We start from the raw sequence: 24,075 nt of genomic DNA on the forward strand, positions 1-24,075 counted from the left end.
AAGGGAATTCATGACTGCTCATCGGGTAGATGGAGCTATTAGTCCAGGGTTGATGGATCTCAACGAATCTCGGAAGTTAAGTGTGATCAATATTTGTTCACTGTGAGCCCAGAATTCCTAGCTTTAAAGAAATCCATCAACCTCAATCCTATGTTTTGTTGGAACCCTGGTGGAGAGCAAGCTGTTGAAGAGCTGGAGTTACAGTCATGACCCTCCCCTTTCCTGTATCACTGTGGCTCAGACGCACACCAGTAGATGCCTGAGTCATGAAGCTGAGAGCCCAAGAGATGCAAGAAGCTTTGCTTCCCGTCCGCCGACCGCTCTCCTGTGAAGCGTCCTCTGGTGGCATTCTTCTTGGAAGATACGGTGAGCAGATGCTGTAGAGGTGACCCGGGCAGCTGCTGGTACCAATAGAAGGGCTGTAAAGCAATGGAGTAGCTGCAGGTCATGGTGAACAGGTCCCCTTCCCTGACATTCTGCGCTGCGGGTTTCTGAACTACATCTGAGTCCCCTCTGCAGACTGCAAGGAAACAAGAACGGAAGATTGGGTCATGTTGGTCTTCCCCCAGGAGACGGTCAGAGAAACAAGGCTGAGAAGGATTAGCATGTGTTCCCACCTGTTCTCTGGGGGATGGGGATAAGGACCCACTCGATGAGGCCCGAACAGGAATGCGGATAATGATGTTTCATCCAGAGAAAGTACAAATAGGGCTAATGGATGTTATGTGTATTGTTAGTGGGAGATGATGGATGGAAGGATGGAAGGATGGAAGGATGGATGGATGGATGGAGAGAGAGAGAGAGATGGGGAGAGAGAGGGATGGATGGATGGACGGATGGATGGATGGAGAGGGAGAGAGAGGGAGAGAGATGGATGGATAGAGAGAGAAGGGGGAGAGAATGGAAATATTTACCTGATTTGAGAAGCAGAAGGGAAACTCCTAAGAAAGTCAAGATGCTGCATGGTTTAGAAAGGAGGAACATCTTTGGTGACTCAGGTTCTGAAGCTGCTTGAGATGATGCTGTTATCTATCTCGTTCAGACGTGAGACAAATTCTTTCTTTGACCTGCCTTCCTGCAAATTACAAAGCCTTGAGCTATCTTCTTCTTCTTTTTTTAATGATGGGTGGTTTTAAAAATGAAGTGAAACCCTTGGAGAAAGGTTTGGTGGCCAGTGCTGCCCTCTAGTGGTGAGATGCTTTCTCATTCTCTATCATATGCATTCAAGGGTGGCCAAAGTTAGGCGCTCCAGTTATCCATGGACTACAGTTCCCATGAGCCACTGCAGGTGATTGCTTCCAGAACAACAGGACCGTTAGTTAGTGGGTTTTGGGCTCATGGCCAAATCTCTGGTGACTTTTCAGAATCTTCTAGAAACTCACCCATAAACAAGTTGGTGACCAGTTATTTTAAAAACACCTCTTTTGCTACTGAGAGTTGGGGGAGGAAATTAATAACATCCTTGCAAAATTGCACAATCTGAAGATTAAATTGGTTGAAGGAAGGACAACTGTAATTTGTAAAGAACGCCTTGAGGATTGTAATGGAGAAGATATTCTCCGTTCTCTACCTGGGAGTGAATAATAATTGATATGTGTGAATTGTTATGCAGGCCCTCCTTTTCTTTTGGGCCCTACTCATATTATTATCTTGTTTTTTTAAAAAAATAAAATAGAAATGTATTAAGAAGAGAGTTGGGAGAGGGGGCAAGCAGGGCTCTGTCTGTTTGATCTTCCACTTCTTGGCCGGGGGAGGCCGATGGGTCCTGAGCCTTCGTGCAAACGCAAACGAGGCACTTCTTGGTGACCAGCCTCCAGCAAAGAGCAAGACTGATCTCTGGCCTTTGAGAAATGTATCGATAGAGCCAGAGATTCCCCCAAAGCATCCAAGGCTGATGCTGATGCTGTAGATTAATCCACGTGCCCTGCCCTGAGGATGGTGGAGTTTGTGGTGCTGCTAATATTCGTGGACTGCATAGAGAGTGTGCGGCACCCAGCGGTCAATCGTCTCCCCGTTCTGCCACACTGGCACCAACCAGGGGACTTCCTAATCGGCGGGATTGTTTCCCACGTCCTTTATCACTATCACTCTGTGCCGTTTACAGCTCCTCCATCGTGGGACAAGGTTGAGTCTTCAGAGTAAGGCACCCCCAACCCCTTCTCTAATTTCAGCAGGGCCCCATCAGTAGCCTGACTCATTCTTTGCAAAGGTGCTCTCGGGAAGCGACCCTCTGGCTCCACAGGGGAGGCCATGTGGGTCTGTTTCAGCCAAAACACGCAGCAGCCCCGAGGCATCATAAAGACTAACGGTGTTTTATTCTAGTTGAAGCTTTTCCTGGACTGCGGCAGCTTCATCAGATGCAAGGTACTGGCTCTTGCCTAGGAGGACTTGTTTTTATATATATATATATTTTCATAAAGATAGAAATATAGAAATGAGACAGTATGAGTTGTTAATACAAAGAACAGTAAAATATAGTCTTCATTTGTTACACTTAAACCCCCTCCATTAAGTGTCTCCTTTTAGTTAAGCTTTGAGTTTGGGCTGGGAGGCACAGCGGAGATATACTTAATAATACAGATTCAGCTTACATAGGAAATCTAAGACCCCACGTTAACTACACAATGGTATGAACTTTTGCCACATTTCCACCACATTTAGGAAAAGAAGCCTACTTTCGTACCACATTTCCAACATTTGTTAACATAGTTTTTAGCAATTTTAGCGGTCACTTTTGGTGTCACAAACCAGCCTAGGAGGACTTTTGATGGAGAACGTTTTTTGGGGGGGGCGGGGGGGAAATGAACACAAGGTCAAAGGGGCGGAACATGGAGGAAGAATGGGGTGAACTGGAAAAAGGATTTGGATTTTCTTACCAATTAGTTCTCCTAGCAAGACCTAGTTTAGGCTAGACAAACTAGTGAACTGTGTTGACATTTTCATTTATTAAGTTTCCAATGTGACACCTTTTGGGAGGGAGAAAAAGTCCTTAATGAGTTCCTTAACATTCAGATAACCTCAGTTACCAGCTTCAAGGACTCCCACCATTTACAGCTGGACAGCTGGCAAACCGGACATGGCTCATCTCAGTAATAGCAACAATATTTTGGAAATCCATCTCAAGGAGATTTGTCAAGTTTCCCCCTAATGATGCCACTTGACATCCAAGGAAGACTTTTTAAAATTTCTTCAGGTATAGCCCCAATAAGGGTTACAGGCCCTATTTTTGCAGTTGTCCATTCAATGTGTTTGTAACTGAATTCTTTTATCATTTTAAATGTATCTTTGAGCCTATTGTATTAGGAGATGTGTTCGGTTGTTTTAATGGGATTTTAATGGGGTTTTAATACAGACAAACTGTAACCCACCATGAGCCAGTTATGAGAGTGGTGGGCAATAAGTCCAAATAATAAATTTTTAAAAACTGGTCCAATGTAATGATTTTGTTCACCTGCTCTGCCTTGTAGACCCTAATACAGTGGAAAGGCAGCGTAACCGATGTTTCAAATAAATAAAATAAAACAGAGCAAAAGCAGATAAGGAGTCTCCGTAAATTTCCAAGCATAAGAAGGGTCATTGGTGTTTCTTTGCTTCCAAGCAGAGACCAGTGGGCCAAATGCCTGTTTAAGACAGTTGCAAAGGTGCCAAATCTCATCACCTGTATTTCTGTTCAGGATTTTGTTAGAGTTATCATTCAATAACCATTACAAAAAAAAAAATGTCTGACTGAGTGAAATAAACCAGAGTTGAATAAGTCCCATATTGGAATAAAGTGACTTGGGAAATTGTCCAGCTAAACGAGTTTTAAAATCTATTTGCAGTAAAATCCCAAAGCTGTACCAGCATATGCTTGCCCTGGCCTTTGCTGTGGAAGAGATCAATGAGAATCACAAACTCTTGCCCAACGAGACTCTCGGCTTCCACATTTGTGATAACTACGACATCAGTGAGTTGACATATTACAGCACCCTGGAACTGCTCTTCAAATCCCAACAGTTTGTCCCAAACTACCGATGTGACACCCAGAAAAACCTCATCGCCGTCATTGGGGGGCTTAAGTCTGAGAGCTCCTTCCAGATAGCAAACCTCTTGGAACACTTCAAGATCCCACAGGTGAGATGCATGCGCACAGGAAGGGGAGAAGAACATCACCCATGAAAAAGACCTTCTCCTGTTACTGGGGGAAAGATTCTGAGCTACCTAAGCAGTGTGACGACACAAAACGAAAGCCATCTCTGATTTGGAAAGACCAAAGTGAACAAAAGAAGAGCTCTGCTGGGTCAAACCAGAGTTCCATCTAGGGTGAGACCATTGGTCCATCTTGGTTGACACAGTGGCCAACCAAAAAGAGATTGTTCACAAAGGTGAAGGGGAATGGGCAGGATTCTTTGCTATTTCTGCCCTCCCATTGGTTTTAGAGGGAAGGCACTTTTCACCTGTAGCACTGGATAGAGAGGGGTTTCTTAAGAGGCACCATCTTTCACCTATGGCATTAACCCTGGCAGATTTCAGGCAGGGTTAAGAAAGTGTCAATATTTTTTAAGAGATTAAAACATTTCACCTAGAGAGGATAAATATTTTTTTCACTTATTTACACTATTACACTTATTTACACTATATTAAGGAACAGCATCTATTCAGGTGTGGTTTTGATTTGTTCATTATCAAATGCACATCCTTCTTCTTCGATTCCCTGAATATTTATTCAGTCAATGTAGAGGGAATCGCAAGGTAAGCTGAAGCATACAAAAAGCTTCCTAAGATATTTCGCAAATATCTGCAAATTTCTTCTTAGATCACCTATGGATCGTTTGCATGCTGAAATTTGAGTATTTATTTGGCAAATGTAGAGGGAATCACCAGGTAGGCTGAAGCATACCAAATCTTCTAACGCATTCCTAAAATCTCTACATTTCTTCTTAGTTCACCTATGGATCGTTTGCTTTAGAGGACAGGGATACCAAAAAGTTCTCCTTTTACCGCATGGTCCCAAATGAAGACCATTATTATCTCGGAATTGTTCGATTGCTTCTCCATTTTGGATGGACATGGGTGGGGCTCCTAGCTGCTGATGATAGCAGCGGAGAACATTTCTTACAGACGGTAGAACCATTGCTTGCTCAAAGAGGAATCTGTTTGGCCTTTACTGAAAGAATCAGACAGAAAATACAATGGGACAATCATGATGATTTTGCAAGTCAAGTTCCATACCTAGATAATTATTTCATAGACAAGAAAATCAATGCATTTCTCTTCTATGGAGATCCAAAGACCATTCTCATATTGAACGCTTACCTTTTTCTTGGGCCCTTCGCAAGTCTCCACATATTTAAAAAGGTGTGGATTTTGACAGCCCAGATTGATTTTGTCCTAACAGGTATCCAGAGATTTTGGGATTTCCGATTCTTCCACGGGTCAATCTCTTTCACAATCCATTCCCGTGAACCTCCAGGTTTCTGGACTTTTCTTCAAGGCCTAAAACCATTTCAGGAAGAAAAAAATGACTTTTTGAACTACTTCTGGGAGCAAGCATTTGACTGCACTGCTGCAAAAGGGAACAACTCTGTAGAGAATGATGATGCTTGTACTGGGGAAGAGAAACTAGAAAGACTCCCCGCACCAGTTTTTGAAATGCACTTGACCAGCCACAGCTATAGCATCTATAATGCAGTTCATGCCATTGCACATGCTTTGCATGCCATGCGTTTCTCCAGAACCCGTGTTAGAGCATGGAGAAGAGGCAAAGGAACAAGATTTCGAGATCTTCCGCCTTGGCAGGTAATTTATTTCCACTCTATACTCAGTTCCCAAAGAACAGATTAGTCCAACCTGAGGCAATATCTAATAGGTTCCTCCATAAAAAACATGTTGAATGTTTTTAAAGGAATGGAAATAATCCAAAATAAAGAAGCCACAAAGTTGGGTACGGAAAGATCGTATGAGAGAAAACAATTAAAAAAAAAATAATCAAAAATATATGCATTAATTACATAGGGTAGTAAAACTATACATTAAAAACTCCTCCATTAGAATGGTGAACATGAGAATTAATGGTCCATCGATTTATATAATGTAAGACGTGTTCATATCTCTAGGTTAAAAATCTTGGATTGTACGGAATCAGGAATGCAACATAGCTAGGTTGATACATTTGACCCACATTACAAAAGAACCAAAGAATATTCTGCTACTCTGGATAACAGAATAAGAAATCCTTATCAACCTTAGCAACCTCTGGGAGCTGAAACAAAGAAGGGAGAAAAACACAGAGAAGAACCAAACTAACCCATAACACAAAAATCAAAAATTCAGGTGACATTGGTGCGGGTCCTCTTGCACTGCGATGATGTGAAGAGAAGGACTTCCTGACACCTGCACTTAATTAGGGCCCAGAGAAGAAAAAACTCAAAAAGTCCAAAGGGAAAAGGCTCGTACTGACGGGGCAAGAGAGATCAACCTTCAACAAAACAGCAAGGAATGACAGTTCCTCCTCTTAATTCTTCTTTTTCCACCAGCTCCACCTCTTTCTTCGAGGCACTACATTTAACAACTCAGCAGGAGAAAAAGTGTCCTTCAATATCCACAGAGAAGTGGAGGGAGGAAGCGATATCACAAACCTGGTCACGTTCCCAAACAAGTCCTTCTCTAGGGTGCAAGTGGGAAGGTGGGACCCCAAAGCTCCTGAAGGAAAGAAATTGACCCTCCAAGAAGACCCAATGGTATGGCAAACTGGCTTTGACCAGGTATGGCTTTGTGTGAAAATTCGGCGGACTACTCTATTCGCTAAATTGTCTTTTGCTGCATCACCTGACCTTTGAGACTCCTTCCTGTTGTATAAAGCATTGTATAAAAAACAGCTGCTGCTGCTTTGTTACATCCTGAAATGTTTTTTTCCCCTCCCATTATAGATTCCACCTCTATCTCAGTGTAACACACATTGCCTTCCTGGTTCTCTGAAGAAAAAACGGGAAGGAGAGAAATTTTGCTGCTATGATTGTTCGCTGTGCCCTGAAGGGAAAATTTCAAGGCAGAAAGGTAGGTCATGTAGCACCGGTCTGATAAGTTTATTTCTGATTATTGTTGGTAATGTACCAAATGATGTGTGCACCCACTCTTAAGACAATGTTTAACAACATTTGGGAAAGAATGAGCAACAGGACTATTGGGCAACTGTTGACTATGGACACCTTTTTCAGGGCTCCACAAAGTCCAGATCTGTCTTTTCGGTGACCTTTTTCCAGGGTCCACAAAGTCCCGCCTTTTCGGTGGCTTCCTCTTATGTTTGGCAATGAAGAAAGTCTTGCTTTCTCACCCACTACAGTGTTGCGGATCAGGCCTGAGCACCATGCAGTAACTTCTTTTCCTCTTTTTTCTCAGACATGGATGACTGTATCAGTTGCCCAGAAGACGAGTTTCCAAGCAAGGGGCAAGATCGATGTCTGCCCAAGACAATCAGCTTTCTGTCTTATGAAGAAACTTTAGGAATGAGTTTCATTTCTGTAGTTGTTTCTTTATCCTTTATCACAACAGCAGTTTTAGGAATTTTCATTAAACACAAAGACACCCCCATTGTCAAGGCAAACAACCGGGATATCACCTACATCCTTCTCGTTGCTCTCCTCCTCTGCTTCCTCTGCTCTTTTTTATTCCTTGGACAGCCAGGCAAAGTGACCTGCCTCCTCCGGCAATCTGCTTTTGGCATCATCTTCACCTTAGCTGTGTCTTGTGTGTTGGCCAAAACCATCACCGTGGTGGTCGCTTTCATGGCCACCAAGCCAGGATCCAGCATGAGGAAATGGGTGGGGAAAAGTCTGACCAACTCCGTTGTCCTTTCCTGCTTACTCATTCAAGCAGTGATCTGCCTGCTCTGGTTAGGAACCTCTCCCCCATTCCCAAATTTGGACACACAGTCTTTGACCAGAGAGATCATAGCAGAATGTAATGAAGGGTCCAATCTCATGTTTTATGTTGTCCTGGCCTACATGGGATTTCTGTCCATCATCAGCCTGATTGTGGCTTTCCTAGCCAGGAAGTTGCCAGACAGTTTCAATGAGGCCAAGTTCATCACCTTCAGCATGCTGATCTTTTGCAGTGTCTGGGTGTCTTTTTTCCCCACCTACCTGAGCACCAAGGGGAAATATATGGTGGCCGTGGAGATCTTCTCCATCTTGGCCTCCGGTGGCGGCTTATTGGGTTGTATCTTTTTCCCAAAGTGCTACATTATTCTACTAAGGCCTGAACTGAATGACAGGGAACAACTAATCAGGAGGAAGAAATAAAGTCTTCCACTGAAGTTTCCTAGCTATTTTTTCTGTGGTTTCTGTGCAGGTGGGAGACACCCTCCAGGTTCCAATAAGTTCCTTGAGCTAAGCTAATATAATCCTACATTCTATGTAAACAAAAATATGACCAGGTTATATGAATGAGGATTGTATAATAGTTTCATTAAACATCCATCATTGTTTGGATTGCTTCCATTAGGTTGCATTGCCACAGTATGGACTATTGTCAAGCATTTAAAACTTCCTGTGATCCCAACCCATTTAACAATTTAATTTGGGTCTATTTTTTCTGTTGATGCTCCTCACTTATAAGAATCTCAAAGCCATTTCTTGCTTGGTGTCTTACGGAGGAGCAGGAGTGGCCTACGGACAGAACTAAAAGTAAATTGACCATGTATCTAAGAAGGAATGTCACTCAAAGCCAAATTGGTAATTAATTCCCTCTGGAATTGCCCATATCCATGTAATTTGTTCCCATGGTCAAGTCTCCAGTGGTTCTGGAGAAAGTGCAAAAAACTCACCAATAAACAAGTTGGTGAGCAGCTATTTTAAAAACTGCCCCTGAGAGTTGGGAGGCAAAATTCATAACATGCTTTCAAAATATATCCTTTGTGAAATCTAAAGTTTAACATGCCAATTATATTTTGATGAGCTTGCCTGGGGGATTGTAATGAAGGGGACATTGGTAAGAAATATCCTTTGCACTGTACCCAGTAGTATATAATGATTGACGTTTGTGATATGTCACGTAGACCCTCCTTTTCTTTTGTGTCCTGTTGCTGTTATTATCTTGTTTTTATTGAATTAAAAATGCATTAAGAAGAGAGTGGGGAGAGACGTCTAGGCAGGGCTCTGCCTGTTTGCTCTTCACCATCTTGGTTGGAGAAAACAGATGGGCCCTGAGTCAGCGTGCAAATTCCTGCAAGGCAAATATTTGTAACCAGACCATGGCAAAGAGGAAGATTGATCTCTTGCCTTTGATAAATGCATTGATAGAGTCAGAGACCACCCAAAGTATAATCAGGCTGATGCTGTAGGTGAACTCAGGAGCTCTGCCTAAAGGATGGTGGGGTTTGTAGTACTGCTAATATTCCTGGACTGCATAGATAGCGTGAGGCATCCAGCAATTAATCGTCTCCCCGTTCTGCCTCAGTGGTACCAACCAGGAGACTTCATAATCGGTGGGATTGTTTCCCATGTCTTTTTCCACTATCATACCATTACATTTACAACTCCTCCATCGTGGGACAATGTTGAGTCTTCAGAGTAAGGCTCCCCAAACCCCTTCTCTAATTTCAACAGGGTCCCATCAGAAGCCTGACTCAGTCTTTGTAAAGATGCTCTCAGGAAGAGACTCACTGCTTTCAGAGGGGAAGCCATGTTAGTCTGTTGCAGCCAAAATAAGCTGCTGTTTGGTACAATGTCAAGATGGATAGGGATTTATTCTACCCTTAGCATTTTTTGGCCTATGGGCAGCTTCAACAGACGCAAGGTACTGGCTCCTGACTAGGGGGTCTTTTGATGAAGGAAGTTTTGGGGGGATGAATGAACTGAAGGTCAAAGGGCCATAAGTTGCAAAACGAATGGGGTGAACTTGAACAACTTGGGTTTTCTTACTTGATATTCGTTATTTATTTTAGCAAACCCTGGTTTAGCCTAACCCTACGAGTGTACTGTGTTGGTATTTTCGTTCACTACAATTTTGATGCGACACCATTTTGTTATGTGTTCTGCCTTGTACACCCTGATCAAGTGGAGTGGAAAGGTGGCATGTAAACAATGTTGTAAATTAATAAAATAAAACAGGGGGAAAGCAGTTGATCAGAGTGTTGGCATTTCTTTGCTTCCAAGCAAGGAACATTTGGCTGTTTTTTGATTTGTATCCTCACAAGAATTGCTGTTGTGAATTTCAGTAATGCCACCATTCAATCTTTCTTTTAAAAAAAATCAAGCCTATGTGAAGTTAATCAGAGCCGAACGTGTTCCATATTGTAATAAAATGGGATATTTTTCAACTATCATCTAGAAGAACTTTAAAATCTATTTACAGGAGAATTACCAAGTTCTACCAACATATGCTCGCCCTGACCTTTGCTGTGAAAGAGATCAATGAGAATCCCCACCTTTTGCCCAATGAGACGCTCGGCTTCCACATCTGTGATAACTACAACATCAATGTGATGACTTATTACAGCACCCTGGAACTGCTCTTCAAATCCCGCCAGTTTGTCCCAAACTACCGATGTGACACCCAGAAAAACCTCATCGCTGTCATTGGGACTCTTGATTCTGAGAGCTCCTTCCAGATAGCAATCCTTTTGAACCCCTTTAAGATCCCACAGGTGAGATCTCTGCGCAGAAGTATAGGGCAATTTAATTTTTTTGAAGATTGCACATGCAATTCTGTTTTCTCTTGTTATCCTGGGGAAGACTTTTGGTTTCAGGGGGAGTACATTGTCATCTGTATATCTTTTCCCATCATCTACTAGAGAGGGGTTTCTTAAGAGGCAGCATCTCCCACCTAAGGTATGATCCCTGGTAATGTTTAGGCAGGTTGGAGAAAGTGTCAGATTTTCTGAGAGAGCTGTTTCACCTGGAGAAGAGGGGATTTTTCCTATTTATTATTATTATTTATTGAATGTATAGGCCGTCTTCCTCCTAAGACTCAAGGCATGTTGTACTAAAATATCCCCGTTAAACCCAACCCTTTCCCAGGACTGTCTGTTGGGTAGAGGCAATAGGAAAGGTCGAACATTAAAGACACAGGAATACAAAAATGATGTTTATTCCCTCAGCCTTTCCCCAGTTTCTGGATCTTTCTCATCGCAGACCAAGATTTGTCCCAGGCTCTCTTTTAAAAGTAGAGTTGCTCCTGGTGGAAAGTTGAAAACTTCCAACAAGTGACAGTTTACAGCCACCCTGTACAATTTTCCCAGCAAGACACATTTAGAGGTCTGACTCTATGTAGCAAACCTGGACTTCTCCCATCCAAGTATTAATCATGTTTGACCCTGCTTAGTTTCTGAGATCCAGATCATAGCCATCTGTGGAAGGTCATCTGGGATGGTTCTATTTCGATGACATCCCTATCTGGCACTCCAGTGGGGAGGAACTCTCTTGCATCTCTGCCCCTCACATTACCTAGGCTGGTTCTAAATGTAGTTAACGTTTCTTTTTTGCTTATTTAAACTCTTATATTAATGAAGAGGATCCATTCAGGTGGAATTTTAATTTTTTCATTATCAAATGCCCCACCTTTTCCTTTGACTCTTGCGGATATCTGAGTGTTCATTAAGCAAATGTAGCGGGAATCACTAGGGCCCATTTCGCACGGCAGCTGAAATGGCGATTTCGGGTCACATGGAAAACGCGGAGGGGGAAGAAGCGAAGCAAACCACTTATGCACGGGACGGGACGCATTGGCGGCAAAACCCAGAGTAACCGATTATGCACGCGGCGACCCCGGTGCCGCATCTGGTTGCATCCCAGTCACCCGGAAGCTGCGCTTTCTTCTGCGTTTTGCTAACGCAGCTTTTTCGGCGGCAAGCACCGAATCTGCAGCCGGTTGTAGCCGGCACCGTGCGTTATCGGTGATTTTAGTCGTCGCCATTCCACCCCAAATGTGCGCTATTCCCACGGTGCATAGTGGGCCTAGGTAAGCTGAAGCATACAAAATCTTTCTCTCTTTTTCCTAAAATATCTACATTTCTTCTTAGTTCACCTATGGATCATTTGCTTTAGAGGACAGGGATACCAAAGAGTTCTACTTTTACCGTATGGTCCCAAATGAAGACCATTATTATCTCGGAATTGTTCGATTGCTTCTCCATTTTGGATGGACATGGGTGGGGCTCCTAGCTGTTGATGATAACAGCGGAGAACATTTCTTACAGACGGTAGAGCCATTGTTTGCCCAAGGTGGAATCTGTTTGGCCTTTACTGAAAGAATCAGACAGAATGTACAATGGGACAATCATTATGATTTTGCAAACCAAGTCCCAAACCTTGATGATTATTTCATAGATGAAAAAATCCAAACATTTATCTTCTATGGAGATTCAAAGGCCTTTCTGATACTGAATGCTGATCTTTTGCTTCTGCCTTTAGCAGCTGAGTATTCATTTAGCAAGGTGTGGATTTTGACAGCCCAGATTGATTTTGTTCTATCAAGTTTCCAGACATATTGGGATTTACGATTCTTCCACGGGGCAATCGCTTTCACAATCCACTCCCGTGAACATCCAGGTTTCTGGACTTTTCTTCAAGGTCTAAAACCATTTCAGGAAGAGGAAAATGACATTTCAAACTACTTCTGGGAGCATGCATTTGACTGCAAAGCTGCAAACAGGAAGGAGTCTGCAGAAGACATTAATGCCTGTACTGGGGAGGAGAAGCTGGAAAGACTCCCTGCACCAATTTTTGAAATGCACTTGACCGGCCACAGCTACAGCATCTACAATGCAGTCCATACCATTGCGCATGCATTGCATACCATGTGTTTCTCCAGAACCCATGTTAGAGCATGGAGAAGAGGCAAAGGAACAAGATTTCGAGATCTTCAGCCTTGGCAGGTAATTTGGGATTGCCTTTGGGAACTACTCAATTCCCAAAGAACAGATTAGTCCAACTTGAGGCAATATCTAATAAGTTCCCCCATGAAAAACATGTGGAATGTATTTAAAGGAATGGAAATAATCCAAAATAAAGAAGCCACAAAGTTGGGTACCGAAAGATTGTGTGAGAGAAAACAATTTTAAAAATAACAAACCAAAATATATGCATTCATTACAAAGGGTAGTAAAACTATACATTAAAAACTCCTGCATTAGAATGGTGAACATGACAATTAATGGTCCATCTATTCATATAAAGTAAGACTTGTTAATATATCTAGGTTAAAAACCATGGATTGTACGGAATCAATAATGCAACATAGCTAGGTTGATACATTTGACCCACATAACAAAAGGACCAATGTATATTCTGTTACTCTGGATAAGAAATCCTAATCGACCTTAGCAACCTCTGGGAGCTGAAAAAAAGAAGGGAGAAAAACACAGAGAAGAACCAAACTAACTCATAAAACAAAAATTAAAAAGTCAGGTGACATTGGTGTGTGTCCTCTTACAATGCTATGATGTGAAGACAAGGATTTGCTGACACCTACACTTAATTAGGGCCCAGAGAAGAAAAAACTCAAAAAGTCCAACAGGAAAAGGCCTGTACTAATGGGGCAAGAGAGATCAACCTTCAACAAAACCGCAAGGAATAAGAATTCGTCTTTTTCTTCTTCTTTTTCCACCAGCTCCACCACTTTCTTCAAGGCACTGGGTTTAACAACTCAGTAGCAGAAAAAGTGTCCTTCAATATCCACAGAGAAGTGGAGGGAGGAAGCGATATCACAAACCTGGTCACGTTCCCAAACAAGTCCTTCTCTAGGGTGAAAGTGGGAAGGTGGGACCCCAAAGCTCCTGAAGGAAAGAAATTGACTCTTCGAGAAGATCCAGTGGTATGGCAGACTGGCTTTGACCAGGTGTGGATTTGTGTGAAAATTCGGCGGTCTGCACTATCGCTAAATTGTCTTTTGCTGCATCACCTGACCTTTGAGACTCCTTCCTGTTGTATAAAGCATAGTACAAAAAACAGCTGCTGCTGCTTTGTTACATCCTGAAATGTTTTTCCTCCCTCCCATTATAGATTCCACCTCTATCTCAGTGTAACACACATTGCCTTCCTGGTTCTCTGAAGAAAAAACGGGAAGGAGAGAAATTTTGCTGCTATGATTGTTCGCTGTGCCCTGAAGGGAAAATTTCAAGGCAGAAAGGTAGGTCATGTAGCACCGGTCTCATAAGTTTATTTCTGATTATTGTTGGTAATGTACCAAATGATGTGTGCACCCACTCTTAAGACAATGTTTAACAATATTTGGGGAAGGATGAGCAACAGGGCTATTGGGCACCTGTTGACTATGGACACCCTTTTTCAGGGCTCCACAAAGTCCAGATCTGTCTTTTCGGTGACCTTTTTCCAGGGTCCACAAAGTCCCGCCTTTTCGGTGGCTTCCTCTTATGTTTGGCAATGAAGAAAGTCTTGCTTTCTCACCCACTACAGTGTTGCGGATCAGGCCTGAGGACCGTGCGGTAACTTCTTTTCCTCTTTTTTCTCAGACATGGATGACTGTATTGGTTGTCCAGAAGATGAGTTTCCAAGCAAGGGACAAGATCGATGTCTGCCCAAGACAATCAGCTTTCTGTCTTATGAAGAAACTTTAGGAATGAGTTTGATTTCCATAGTTGTTTCTTTATCCTTTATCACAACAGCAGTTTTAGGAATTTTCATTAAACACAAAGACACCCCCATTGTCAAGGCAAACAACCGGGATATCACCTACATCCTTCTCGTTGCTCTCCTCCTCTGCTTCCTCTGCTCTTTTTTATTCCTTGGACAGCCAGGCAAAGTGACCTGCCTCCTCCGGCAATCTGCTTTTGGCATCATCTTCACCTTAGCTGTGTCTTGTGTGTTGGCCAAAACCATCACCGTGGTGGTCGCTTTCATGGCCACCAAGCCAGGATCCAGCATGAGGAAATGGGTGGGGAAAAGTCTGACCAACTCCGTTGTCCTTTCCTGCTTACTCATTCAAGCAGTGATCTGCCTGCTCTGGTTAGGAACCTCTCCCCCATTCCCAAATTTGGACACACAGTCTTTGACCAGAGAGATCATAGCAGAATGTAATGAAGGGTCGAGTCTCATGTTCTATATTGTCCTGGCCTATATGGGATTTCTGTCCATCATCAGCTTGATTGTGGCTTTCTTTGCCAGGAAGCTGCCAGATAGTTTCAATGAAGCCAAGTTCATCACCTTCAGCATGCTGGTGTTCTGTAGTGTCTGGGTGTCTTTTTTCCCCACCTACCTGAGCACCAAAGGGAAATACATGGTGGCCGTGGAGATCTTCTCCATCTTGGCCTCCGGTGGTGGCTTACTGGGTTGTATCTTTTTCCCAAAGTGCTACATTATTCTACTAAGGCCTGAACTGAATGACAGGGAACAACTAATCAGGAGGAAGAAATAAAGACTTCCACTGAAGTTTCCTAGCTATTCTTTCTGTGGTTTCTGTGCAGGTGGACTAATGTAATCATGCATATTATGTGAACAAAAATATGATCAGGTTATATGAATGAGGATTGGATAATGGTTACATTAAACATTCACCACCTTTCCTAACTGCAATTACCCATCTGGGTAGATTTTTTAAAAGAACGGTTGAACCCACTGCTCATTGTAAAACCTGTTAATCAGATACATTTGATCAGTTAATAACCTTTGCCCCCTAAAAGCAAATGAGTTGAGGTCTAGAAGTTAAAGAGGAAAAGAAATGCTGGGTTATCTTCTTCCCCATGGGGCAAGTAATCTTCTTTTCTACGATAGTTCCTTGCATGGAGGGTAGAGGAATGGATGAATCTTTTTTTTTTAATTCAGCCTGTAATTCTGCAGGCCTCATGATTGCCTGTAGTGTATAGCTTTCAATTTGCCTGCATTTTCCTTCTCTTATTTGTCTGTTCAATAAAGATTTAAACTGTTCCCCTTTCTATCCCCTACAAGGATCGGGTAGCCTCCAGCTGGACATCCCTACTGTGGTGGTGGCATGAGGGGTTAAAAGAAACCAAATAAATCACGGCCAGTTTCTGTGCTGATACATCACATCAGGGTATTGTTGGTACACCGCCATGTTGGTACACGTATGCTTATGTATATATGTAGAGATGCTTTATAAGGAGGGAATTAAATTAGGTGATCAGTTACCAGTAACACAAGTATAAATTGCACACATATATATGTCAAGATACTAAAACAGGAGGGTGATTCTGAGCTCACTGGTTATGTATTTGTGATCTTGTGTGTATCATTTCCTAATAAAAGACACGCAATAACCAATATTTGGGCAGCAGAAACCAATTCTTGGTTGACATTTAAAGTTAACTCAAGTAGGGGGTTCCATAATCAAAGCAACAATCCTATTCTGGTTGTTTATCCATGTCTTTCTGTGAGCTTTGATGCAATTTCTCCCCTGTAATTATTACAATACTGTACTAGCGCCCAGGAACTGTTCAAATTGCTTCCAATGGGTTGCATTGCCACAGTAATCTGTGGACTATTCTCAAGCATTTAGAACTTGCTGTGATCCCAGCCCATTTAACAATTTAATTTGGGTCTATTTTTCCTGTTGATGATCCTCACTTATGGGAATCTCAGAGCCATTTCTTGCTTGGTGTCTTACGGAGAAGCAGGAGTTGCCTACGGACAGAATTAAAAGTAAATTGACCATGTATCTAAGAAGGAATGTCACTCAAAGCCAACTTGGTAATTAATTCCCTCTGGAATTGCCCATATCCGTGTAATTTGTTCCCATGGTCAAGTCTCCAGTGGTTCTGGAGAAAGTGCAAAAAACTCACCAATAAACAAGTTGGTGAGCAGCTATTTTAAAAACTGCCCCTGAGAGTTGGAAGGCAAAATTCATAACATGCTTTCAAAATATATCCTTTGTGAAATCTGAAGTTTAACATGCTAATTATATTTTGATGAGCTTGCCTGGGGGATTGTAATGAAGGGGACATTGGTAAGAAATATCCTTTGCACTGTACCGGGTTGTATATAATGATTGACATTTGTGATATGTCACGTAGACCCTCCTTTTCTTTTGTGTCCTGTTGCTGTTATTATCTTGTTTTTATTGAATTAAAAATGCATTAAGAAGAGAGTGGGGAGAGACGTCTAGGCAGGGCTCTGCCTGTTTGGTCTTCACCATCTTGCTTGGGGGAGACAGATGGGCCCTGAGTCAACGTGCAAATTCCTGCAAGGCAAATATTTGTAACCAGACCATGGCAAAGAGGAAGACTGATCTCTTGCCTTTGATAAATGCATTGATAGAGTCAGAGACCACCCAAAGTATAATCAGGCTGATGCTGTAGATGGAGCTCTGCCTAAAGGATGGTGGGGTTTGTAGTACTGCTAATATTCCTGGACTGCATAGATAGCATGAGGCATCCAGCGATTAATCGTCTCCCCGTTCTGCCTCAGTGGTACCAACCAGGGGACTTCATAATCGGTGGGATTGTTTCCCATGTCCTTTTCCACTATCATACCGTTACATTTACAGCTCCTCCATCGTGGGACAATGTTGAGTCTTCAGAGTAAGGCACCCCCAACCCCTTCTCTAATTTCAGCAGGGCCCCATCAGAAGCCTGACTCACTCTTGGTAAAGATGCCCTCAGTAACAGACTCACTGCTTTCAGAGGGGAAGCCATGTTAGTCTGTTGCAACCAAAATAAGCAGCTGTCTGGTGCAATGTAAAGATTGATAGGGTTTCATTCCACCTTAAGCTTTTTCTGGACTTTTTCTGCAGGTTCATCAGATGCAAGGTACTGGCTCCTGACTAATGGGGCTTTTGATGAAGGAAGTTTTGGCGGGATGAATGAAATGAAGGTCAAAGGGCCATAAATTGCCAAAAAAATAGATTGAACTTGAACAACTTGGGTTTTCTTACTTGATATTCGTTATTTCTTTTGGCAAACCCTGGTTTAGCCTACACCTACGAATGAACTGTGTTGGTATTTTCGTTCATTACAATTTTGATGTGACACCAATTTGTTACGTCTTCAGCTTTGTGGACCCTGATCAAGTGGAGTGGAAAGGTGGCATGTAAACAATGCTGTAAATGAATAAAATAAAACAGGGGGAAAGCAGTTAAGGAGAGTGTATTCAAGATTAAGAAGTACCATTGGCATTTCTTTGCTTCGAAGCAGGGAACATTTGGCTGTGTTTCTATTGGAGATAGATTTGTATCCTCATAAAATTGCTGTTGTGAATTTCGGTACCACCACCATTCAATCTTTCTTTTTTTAAAAAAAATCAAGCTTATGTGAAGTTAATCCGAGCGGAACATGTTCCATATTGTAATAGAATGACTTGGGAAATTCTTCAACTATCACCTAGAAGAACTTTAACATCTATTTACAGGAGAATTACCAAGTTCTACCAACATATGCTCGCCCTGACCTTTGCTGTGAAACAGGTCAATGAGAATCCCCACCTTTTGCCCAATGAGACGCTCGGCTTCCACATCTGCGATAACTACAACATCAATGAGATGACTTATTACAGCACCCTGGAACTGCTCTTCAAATCCCACCAGTTTGTCCCAAATTACCGATGTGACACCAAGAAAAACCTCATAGCTGTCATTGGGACTCTTGATTCTGAGAGCTCCTTCCAGATAGCAAACCTTTTGAATCCCTTTAAGGTCCCACAGGTGAGATCCCTGCACAGAAGAAATGGGGACTTTTTTTTTAAGATTGCACATGAAGTTCTGTTTTCTCTTCTTATCCTGGAAAGTTGAGGCAATGGGGGGGGGGGTCAACCATGAAAGGTCAACAGATAAATGATGTTTATTCTTTATGTGGATGTGTATTTTTTTTTTTGTTGCTGAACCTTAACTATTTCCTTCTCTGCCTGATGAGTGGAACATGAAGGATGGTTTTGACTCTTCTTCTTCAGTTTAAACTCATTACCTCAGGTCCTATCCACTCATGCCTATAGGAACTTTTCCCTGCCCTCCTCCAAGTGACAACTTTTCAGGTCCTTCAAGTGAGCCATCCTGTCCCCGCTCAACCTCCTCTTCTCCAGGCTGAACATTCCCAAGTCCTTCAGCCTTTCTTCCTAGGGCTCGATCCCCAGGCTCCAGATTATTCTTGTTGCAGACCAAGGTTTGTCCCAGGCTCTCTTTTAAAAGTAGCGGTGCTCATGATGGAAAGCTGAAAATTGCCATCAAGTGACAGCTTACGGTCACCCGGTACAATTTTCCCAGCAAGACACATTCAGAGGTCTGCCTCTATGTAGCAAAGCTGGATGTCTCAGTCTGGAGTCCTCCCATCCAAGTGTTAATCATGGTTGACTTTACTGAGCTTCTGAGATCCAGATCATGACCATCTGTGGAAGGTCATCTGGGATGATTCTTTCCAATGGCAGCATTATCAAATGGTTCTATTTGGATAACATCCCTATCTGGCACTCCAGTGGGGAGGAATTCTCTTGCTTCTCTGCCCCTCACATTACCCAAGCTGGTTCTAAATGTAGTTAATGTTTCTCTTTTGCTTATTTACAACTCTTATATTAATGAAGAGGATCCATTCAGGTGAGATTTTGATTTGTTCATTATCACATGCCCCTCCTTTTCCTTTGACTCTTGCTGAAATCTGAGAATTCATTTGGCAAATGTAGAGGGCTGAAGCATACCAAATCTTCTAACGCATTCCTAAAATCTCTACATTTCTTCTTAGTTCACCTATGGATCGTTTGCATGCTGAAATTTGAGTATTTATTTGGCAAATGTAGAGGGAATCACCAGGTAGGCTGAAGCACACCAAATCTTCTAACGCATTCCTAAAATCTCTACATTTCTTCTTAGTTCACCTATGGATCGTTTGCTTTAGAGGACAGGGATACCAAAGAGTTCTCCTTTTACCGCATGGTCCCAAATGAAGACCATTATTATCTCGGAATTGTTCGATTGCTTCTCCATTTTGGATGGACATGGGTGGGGCTTTTAGCTGCCGATGATAACAGCGGAGAACATTTCTTACAGACGGTAGAACCATTGCTTGCTCAAAGTGGAATCTGTTTGGCCTTTACCGAAAGAATAAGACAGAAAATACAATGGGACAATCATGATGATTTTACAAGCCAAGTCCCATACCTAGATAATTATTTCATAGACAAGAAAATCAATGCATTTCTCTTCTATGGAGATCCAAAGACCATTCTCATATTGAACGCTTACTTTTTTCTTGGGCCTTTTGCAAGTCTCCACATATTTAAAAAGGTGTGGATTTTGACAGCCCAGATTGATTTTGTCCTAACAGGTATCCAGAGATTTTGGGATTTCCGATTCTTCCACGGGGCAATCTCTTTCACAATCCATTCCCGTGAACCTCCAGGTTTCTGGACTTTTCTTCAAGGCCTAAAACCATTTCAGGAAGAAAAAAACGACTTTTTGAACTACTTCTGGGAGCAAGCATTTGACTGCACTGCTGCAAAAGGGAACGACTCTGTAGAGAATGATGATGCTTGTACTGGGGAAGAGAAACTAGAAAGACTCCCAGCACCAGTTTTTGAAATGCACTTGACCAGCCACAGCTATAGCATCTATAATGCAGTTCATGCCATTGCACATGCTTTGCATACCATGCGTTTCTCCAGAACCCGTGTTAGAGCATGGAGAAGAGGCAAAGGAACAAGATTTCGAGATCTTCCGCCTTGGCAGGTAATTTATTTCCACTCTATACTCAGTTCCCAAAGAACAGATTAGTCCAACCTGAGGCAATATCTAATAGGTTCCTCCATGAAAAACATGTTGAATGTTTTTAAAGGAATGGAAATAATCCAAAATAAAGAAGCCACAAAGTTGGGTACGGAAAGATCGTATGAGAGAAAACAATTTTTAAAAAAATAATCAAAAATATATGCATTAATTACATAGGGTAGTAAAACTATACATTAAAAACTCCTCCATTAGAATGGTGAACATGAGAATTAATGGTCCATCGATTTATATAATGTAAGACGTGTTCATATCTCTAGGTTAAAAATCTTGGATTGTACGGAATCAGGAATGCAACATAGCTAGGTTGATACATTTGACCCACATTACAAAAGAACCAAAGAATATTCTGCTACTCTGGATAACAGAATAAGAAATCCTTATCAACCTTAGCAACCTCTGGGAGCTGAAACAAAGAAGGGAGAAAAACACAGAGAAGAACCAAACTAACCCATAACACAAAAATCAAAAATTCAGGTGACATTGGTGCGGGTCCTCTTGCACTGCGATGATGTGAAGAGATGGACTTCCTGACACCACCACTTAATTAGGGCCCAGAGAAGAAAAAACTCAAAAAGTCCAAAGGGAAAAGGCCCCTACTGACGGGGCAAGAGAGATCAACCTTCAACAAAACAGCAAGGAATGACAGTTCCTCCTCTTAATTCTTCTTTTTCTACCAGCTCCACCACGTTCTTCGAGGCACTACATTTAACAACTCAGCAGGAGAAAAAGTGTCCTTCAATATCCACAGAGAAGTGGAGGGAGGAAGCGATATCACAAACCTGGTCACGTTCCCAAACAAGTCCTTCTCTAGGGTGCAAGTGGGAAGGTGGGACCCCAAAGCTCCTGAAGGAATGAAATTGACTCTTCGAGAAGATCCAGTGGTATGGCAAACTGGCTTTGACCAGGTATGGCTTTGTGTGAAAATTCGGCGGACTACTCTATTCGCTAAATTGTCTTTTGCTGCTTCACCTGACCTTTGAGACTCCTTCCTGTTGTATAAAGCACTGTATAAAAAACAGCTGCTGCTGCTTTGTTACGTCCTGAAATGTTTTTTCCCCCTCCCATTATAGATTCCACCTCTCTCTCAGTGTAACACACATTGCCTTCCTGGTTCTCTGAAGAGAAAACGGGAAGGAGAGAAATTTTGCTGCTATGATTGTTCGCTGTGCCCTGAAGGGAAAATTTCACGGCAGAAAGGTAGGTCATGTAGCACCGGTCTGACAAGTTTATTTCTGATTATTGTTGGTAATGTACCAAATGATGTGTGCACCCACTCTTAAGACAATGTTTAACAACATTTGGGAAAGGATGAGCAACAGGGCTATTGGGCACCTGTTGACTATGGACACCTTTTTCAGGGCTCCACAAAGTCCAGATCTGTCTTTTCGGTGACCTTTTTCCAGGGTCCACAAAGTCCCGCCTTTTCGGTGGCTTCCTCGTATGTTTGGCAATGAAGAAAGCCTTGCTTTCTCACCCACTACAGTGTTGCGGATCAGGCCTCAGCTCCATGCAGTAACTTCTTTTCCTCTTTTTTCTCAGACATGGATGACTGTATCAGTTGCCCAGAAGACGAGTTTCCAAGCAAGGGACAAGATCGATGTCTGCCCAAGACAATCAGCTTTCTGTCTTATGAAGAAACTTTAGGAATGAGTTTGATTTCCATAGTTGTTTCTTTATCCTTTATCACAACAGCAGTTTTAGGAATTTTCATTAAACACAAAGACACCCCCATTGTCAAGGCAAACAACCGGGATATCACCTACATCCTTCTCATTGCTCTCCTCCTCTGCTTCCTCTGCTCTTTTTTATTCCTTGGACAGCCAGGCAAAGTGACCTGCCTCCTCCGGCAATCTGCTTTTGGCATCATCTTCACCTTAGCTGTGGCTTGTGTGTTGGCCAAAACCATCACCGTGGTGGTCGCTTTCATGGCCACCAAGCCGGGATCCAGCATGAGGAAATGGGTGGGGAAAAGTCTGACCAACTCCGTTGTCCTTTCCTGCTTACTCATTCAATCAGTGATCTGCCTGCTCTGGTTAGGAACCTCTCCCCCATTCCCAAATTTGGACACACAGTCATTGACCAGAGAGATCATTGCAGAATGTAATGAAGGGTCGAGTCTCATGTTCTATATTGTCCTGGCCTACATGGGATTTCTGTCCATCATCAGCTTGATTGTGGCTTTCTTTGCCAGGAAGCTGCCAGATAGTTTCAATGAAGCCAAGTTCATCACCTTCAGCATGCTGGTGTTCTGTAGTGTCTGGGTGTCTTTTTTCCCCACCTACCTGAGCACCAAAGGGAAATACATGGTGGCCGTGGAGATCTTCTCCATCTTGGCCTCCGGTGGTGGCTTACTGGGTTGTATCTTTTTCCCAAAGTGCTACATTATTCTACTAAGGCCTGAACTGAATGACAGGGAACAACTAATCAGGAGGAAGAAATAAAGACTTCCACTGAAGTTTCCTAGCTATTCTTTCTGTGGTTTCTGTGCAGGTGGACTAATGTAATCATGCATATTATGTGAACAAAAATATGATCAGGTTATATGAATGAGGATTGGATAATGGTTACATTAAACATTCACCACCTTTCCTAACTGCAATTACCCATCTGGGTAGATTTTTTAAAAGAACGGTTGAACCCACTGCTCATTGTAAAACCTGTTAATCAGATACATTTGATCAGTTAATAACCTTTGCCCCCTAAAAGCAAATGAGTTGAGGTCTAGAAGTTAAAGAGGAAAAGAAATGCTGGGTTATCTTCTTCCCCATGGGGCAAGTAATCTTCTTTTCTACGATAGTTCCTTGCATGGAGGGTAGAGGAATGGATGAATCTTTTTTTTTTTTAATTCAGCCTGTAATTCTGCAGGCCTCATGATTGCCTGTAGTGTATAGCTTTCAATTTGCCTGCATTTTCCTCCTCTTATTTGTCTGTTCAATAAAGATTTAAACTGAAGTGCTGTTCCCCTTTCTATCCCCTACAAGGATCGGGTAGCCTCCAGCTGGACATCCCTACTGTGGTGATGGCATGGGGGGGTTAAAAGAAACCAAATAAATCACGGCCAGTTTCTGTGCTGATACATCGTATTGTTGGTACACGTATGCTTATGTACATATGTAGAGATGCTTTATAAGGAGGGAATTAAATTAGGTGATCAGTTACCAGTAACACAAGTATAAATTGCACACATATATATGTCAAGATACTAAAACAGGAGGGTGATTCTGAGCTCACTGGTTATGTATTTGTGATCTTGTTTGTATCATTTCCTAATAAAAGACACGCAATAACCAATATTTGGGCAGCAGAAACCAATTCTTGGTTGACATTTGAAGTTAACTCAAGTAGGGGGTTCCATAATCAAAGCAACAATCCTATTCTGGTTGTTTATCCATGTCTTTCTGTGAGCTTTGATGCAAT

At 42.3% G+C, this 24,075-nt stretch overlaps 3 protein-coding genes across 3 annotated transcripts; all 3 read left to right on the forward strand.

Moving 5' to 3' along the window:
* Positions 1–252: 252 nt before the first annotated feature.
* Positions 253–17,692, forward strand: LOC143826387 (vomeronasal type-2 receptor 26-like). The gene is made up of 5 exons (XM_077315172.1): positions 253–366; positions 6,909–7,035; positions 10,333–10,624; positions 13,980–14,106; positions 14,450–17,692. The coding sequence occupies exons 3-5, from the start codon at positions 10,358–10,360 to the stop codon at positions 15,349–15,351; spliced, it is 1,296 nt and encodes a 431-aa protein (XP_077171287.1). The 5' UTR covers positions 253–366; positions 6,909–7,035; positions 10,333–10,357; the 3' UTR covers positions 15,352–17,692.
* Positions 1,936–9,552, forward strand: LOC143826556 (vomeronasal type-2 receptor 26-like). Its single transcript, XM_077315393.1, has 6 exons — positions 1,936–2,138; positions 3,822–4,113; positions 4,924–5,778; positions 6,516–6,743; positions 7,659–7,799; positions 9,436–9,552. The coding sequence occupies exons 1-6, from the start codon at positions 1,936–1,938 to the stop codon at positions 9,550–9,552; spliced, it is 1,836 nt and encodes a 611-aa protein (XP_077171508.1).
* A 2,403-nt stretch (positions 17,693–20,095) lies between the features above and the next one.
* On the forward strand, positions 20,096–23,593 carry LOC143826402 (vomeronasal type-2 receptor 26-like). The gene is made up of 3 exons (XM_077315189.1): positions 20,096–20,598; positions 21,336–21,855; positions 22,198–23,593. Exon 3 carries the CDS (start codon positions 22,200–22,202, stop codon positions 23,097–23,099), a length of 900 nt encoding a protein of 299 aa, XP_077171304.1. The 5' UTR covers positions 20,096–20,598; positions 21,336–21,855; positions 22,198–22,199; the 3' UTR covers positions 23,100–23,593.
* Positions 23,594–24,075: the final 482 nt, after the last annotated feature.

This window comes from Paroedura picta, chromosome 16 (assembly GCF_049243985.1).
Source record: "Paroedura picta isolate Pp20150507F chromosome 16, Ppicta_v3.0, whole genome shotgun sequence".
In the NCBI taxonomy this organism is placed as follows: domain Eukaryota; kingdom Metazoa; phylum Chordata; class Lepidosauria; order Squamata; family Gekkonidae; genus Paroedura; species Paroedura picta.

Bases quoted from the DNA above. Each gene is read 5' to 3' on its own strand.
- LOC143826556 (XM_077315393.1), top strand. From the start codon at position 1,936: ATGGTGGAGTTTGTGGTGCTGCTAATATTCGTGGACTGCATAGAGAGT. The intron at 2,139-3,821 runs GTAAGGCACCCC...ATCTATTTGCAG, and splicing joins GACAAGGTTGAGTCTTCAGA to TAAAATCCCAAAGCTGTACC. The intron at 5,779-6,515 runs GTAATTTATTTC...TTTTTCCACCAG, and splicing joins GAGATCTTCCGCCTTGGCAG to CTCCACCTCTTTCTTCGAGG.
- LOC143826387 (XM_077315172.1), top strand. From the start codon at position 10,358: ATGCTCGCCCTGACCTTTGCTGTGAAAGAGATCAATGAGAATCCCCAC. The intron at 10,625-13,979 runs GTGAGATCTCTG...CTCCCATTATAG, and splicing joins ACCCCTTTAAGATCCCACAG to ATTCCACCTCTATCTCAGTG. The intron at 14,107-14,449 runs GTAGGTCATGTA...CTTTTTTCTCAG, and splicing joins GAAAATTTCAAGGCAGAAAG to ACATGGATGACTGTATTGGT.
- LOC143826402 (XM_077315189.1), top strand. From the start codon at position 22,200: ATGGATGACTGTATCAGTTGCCCAGAAGACGAGTTTCCAAGCAAGGGA.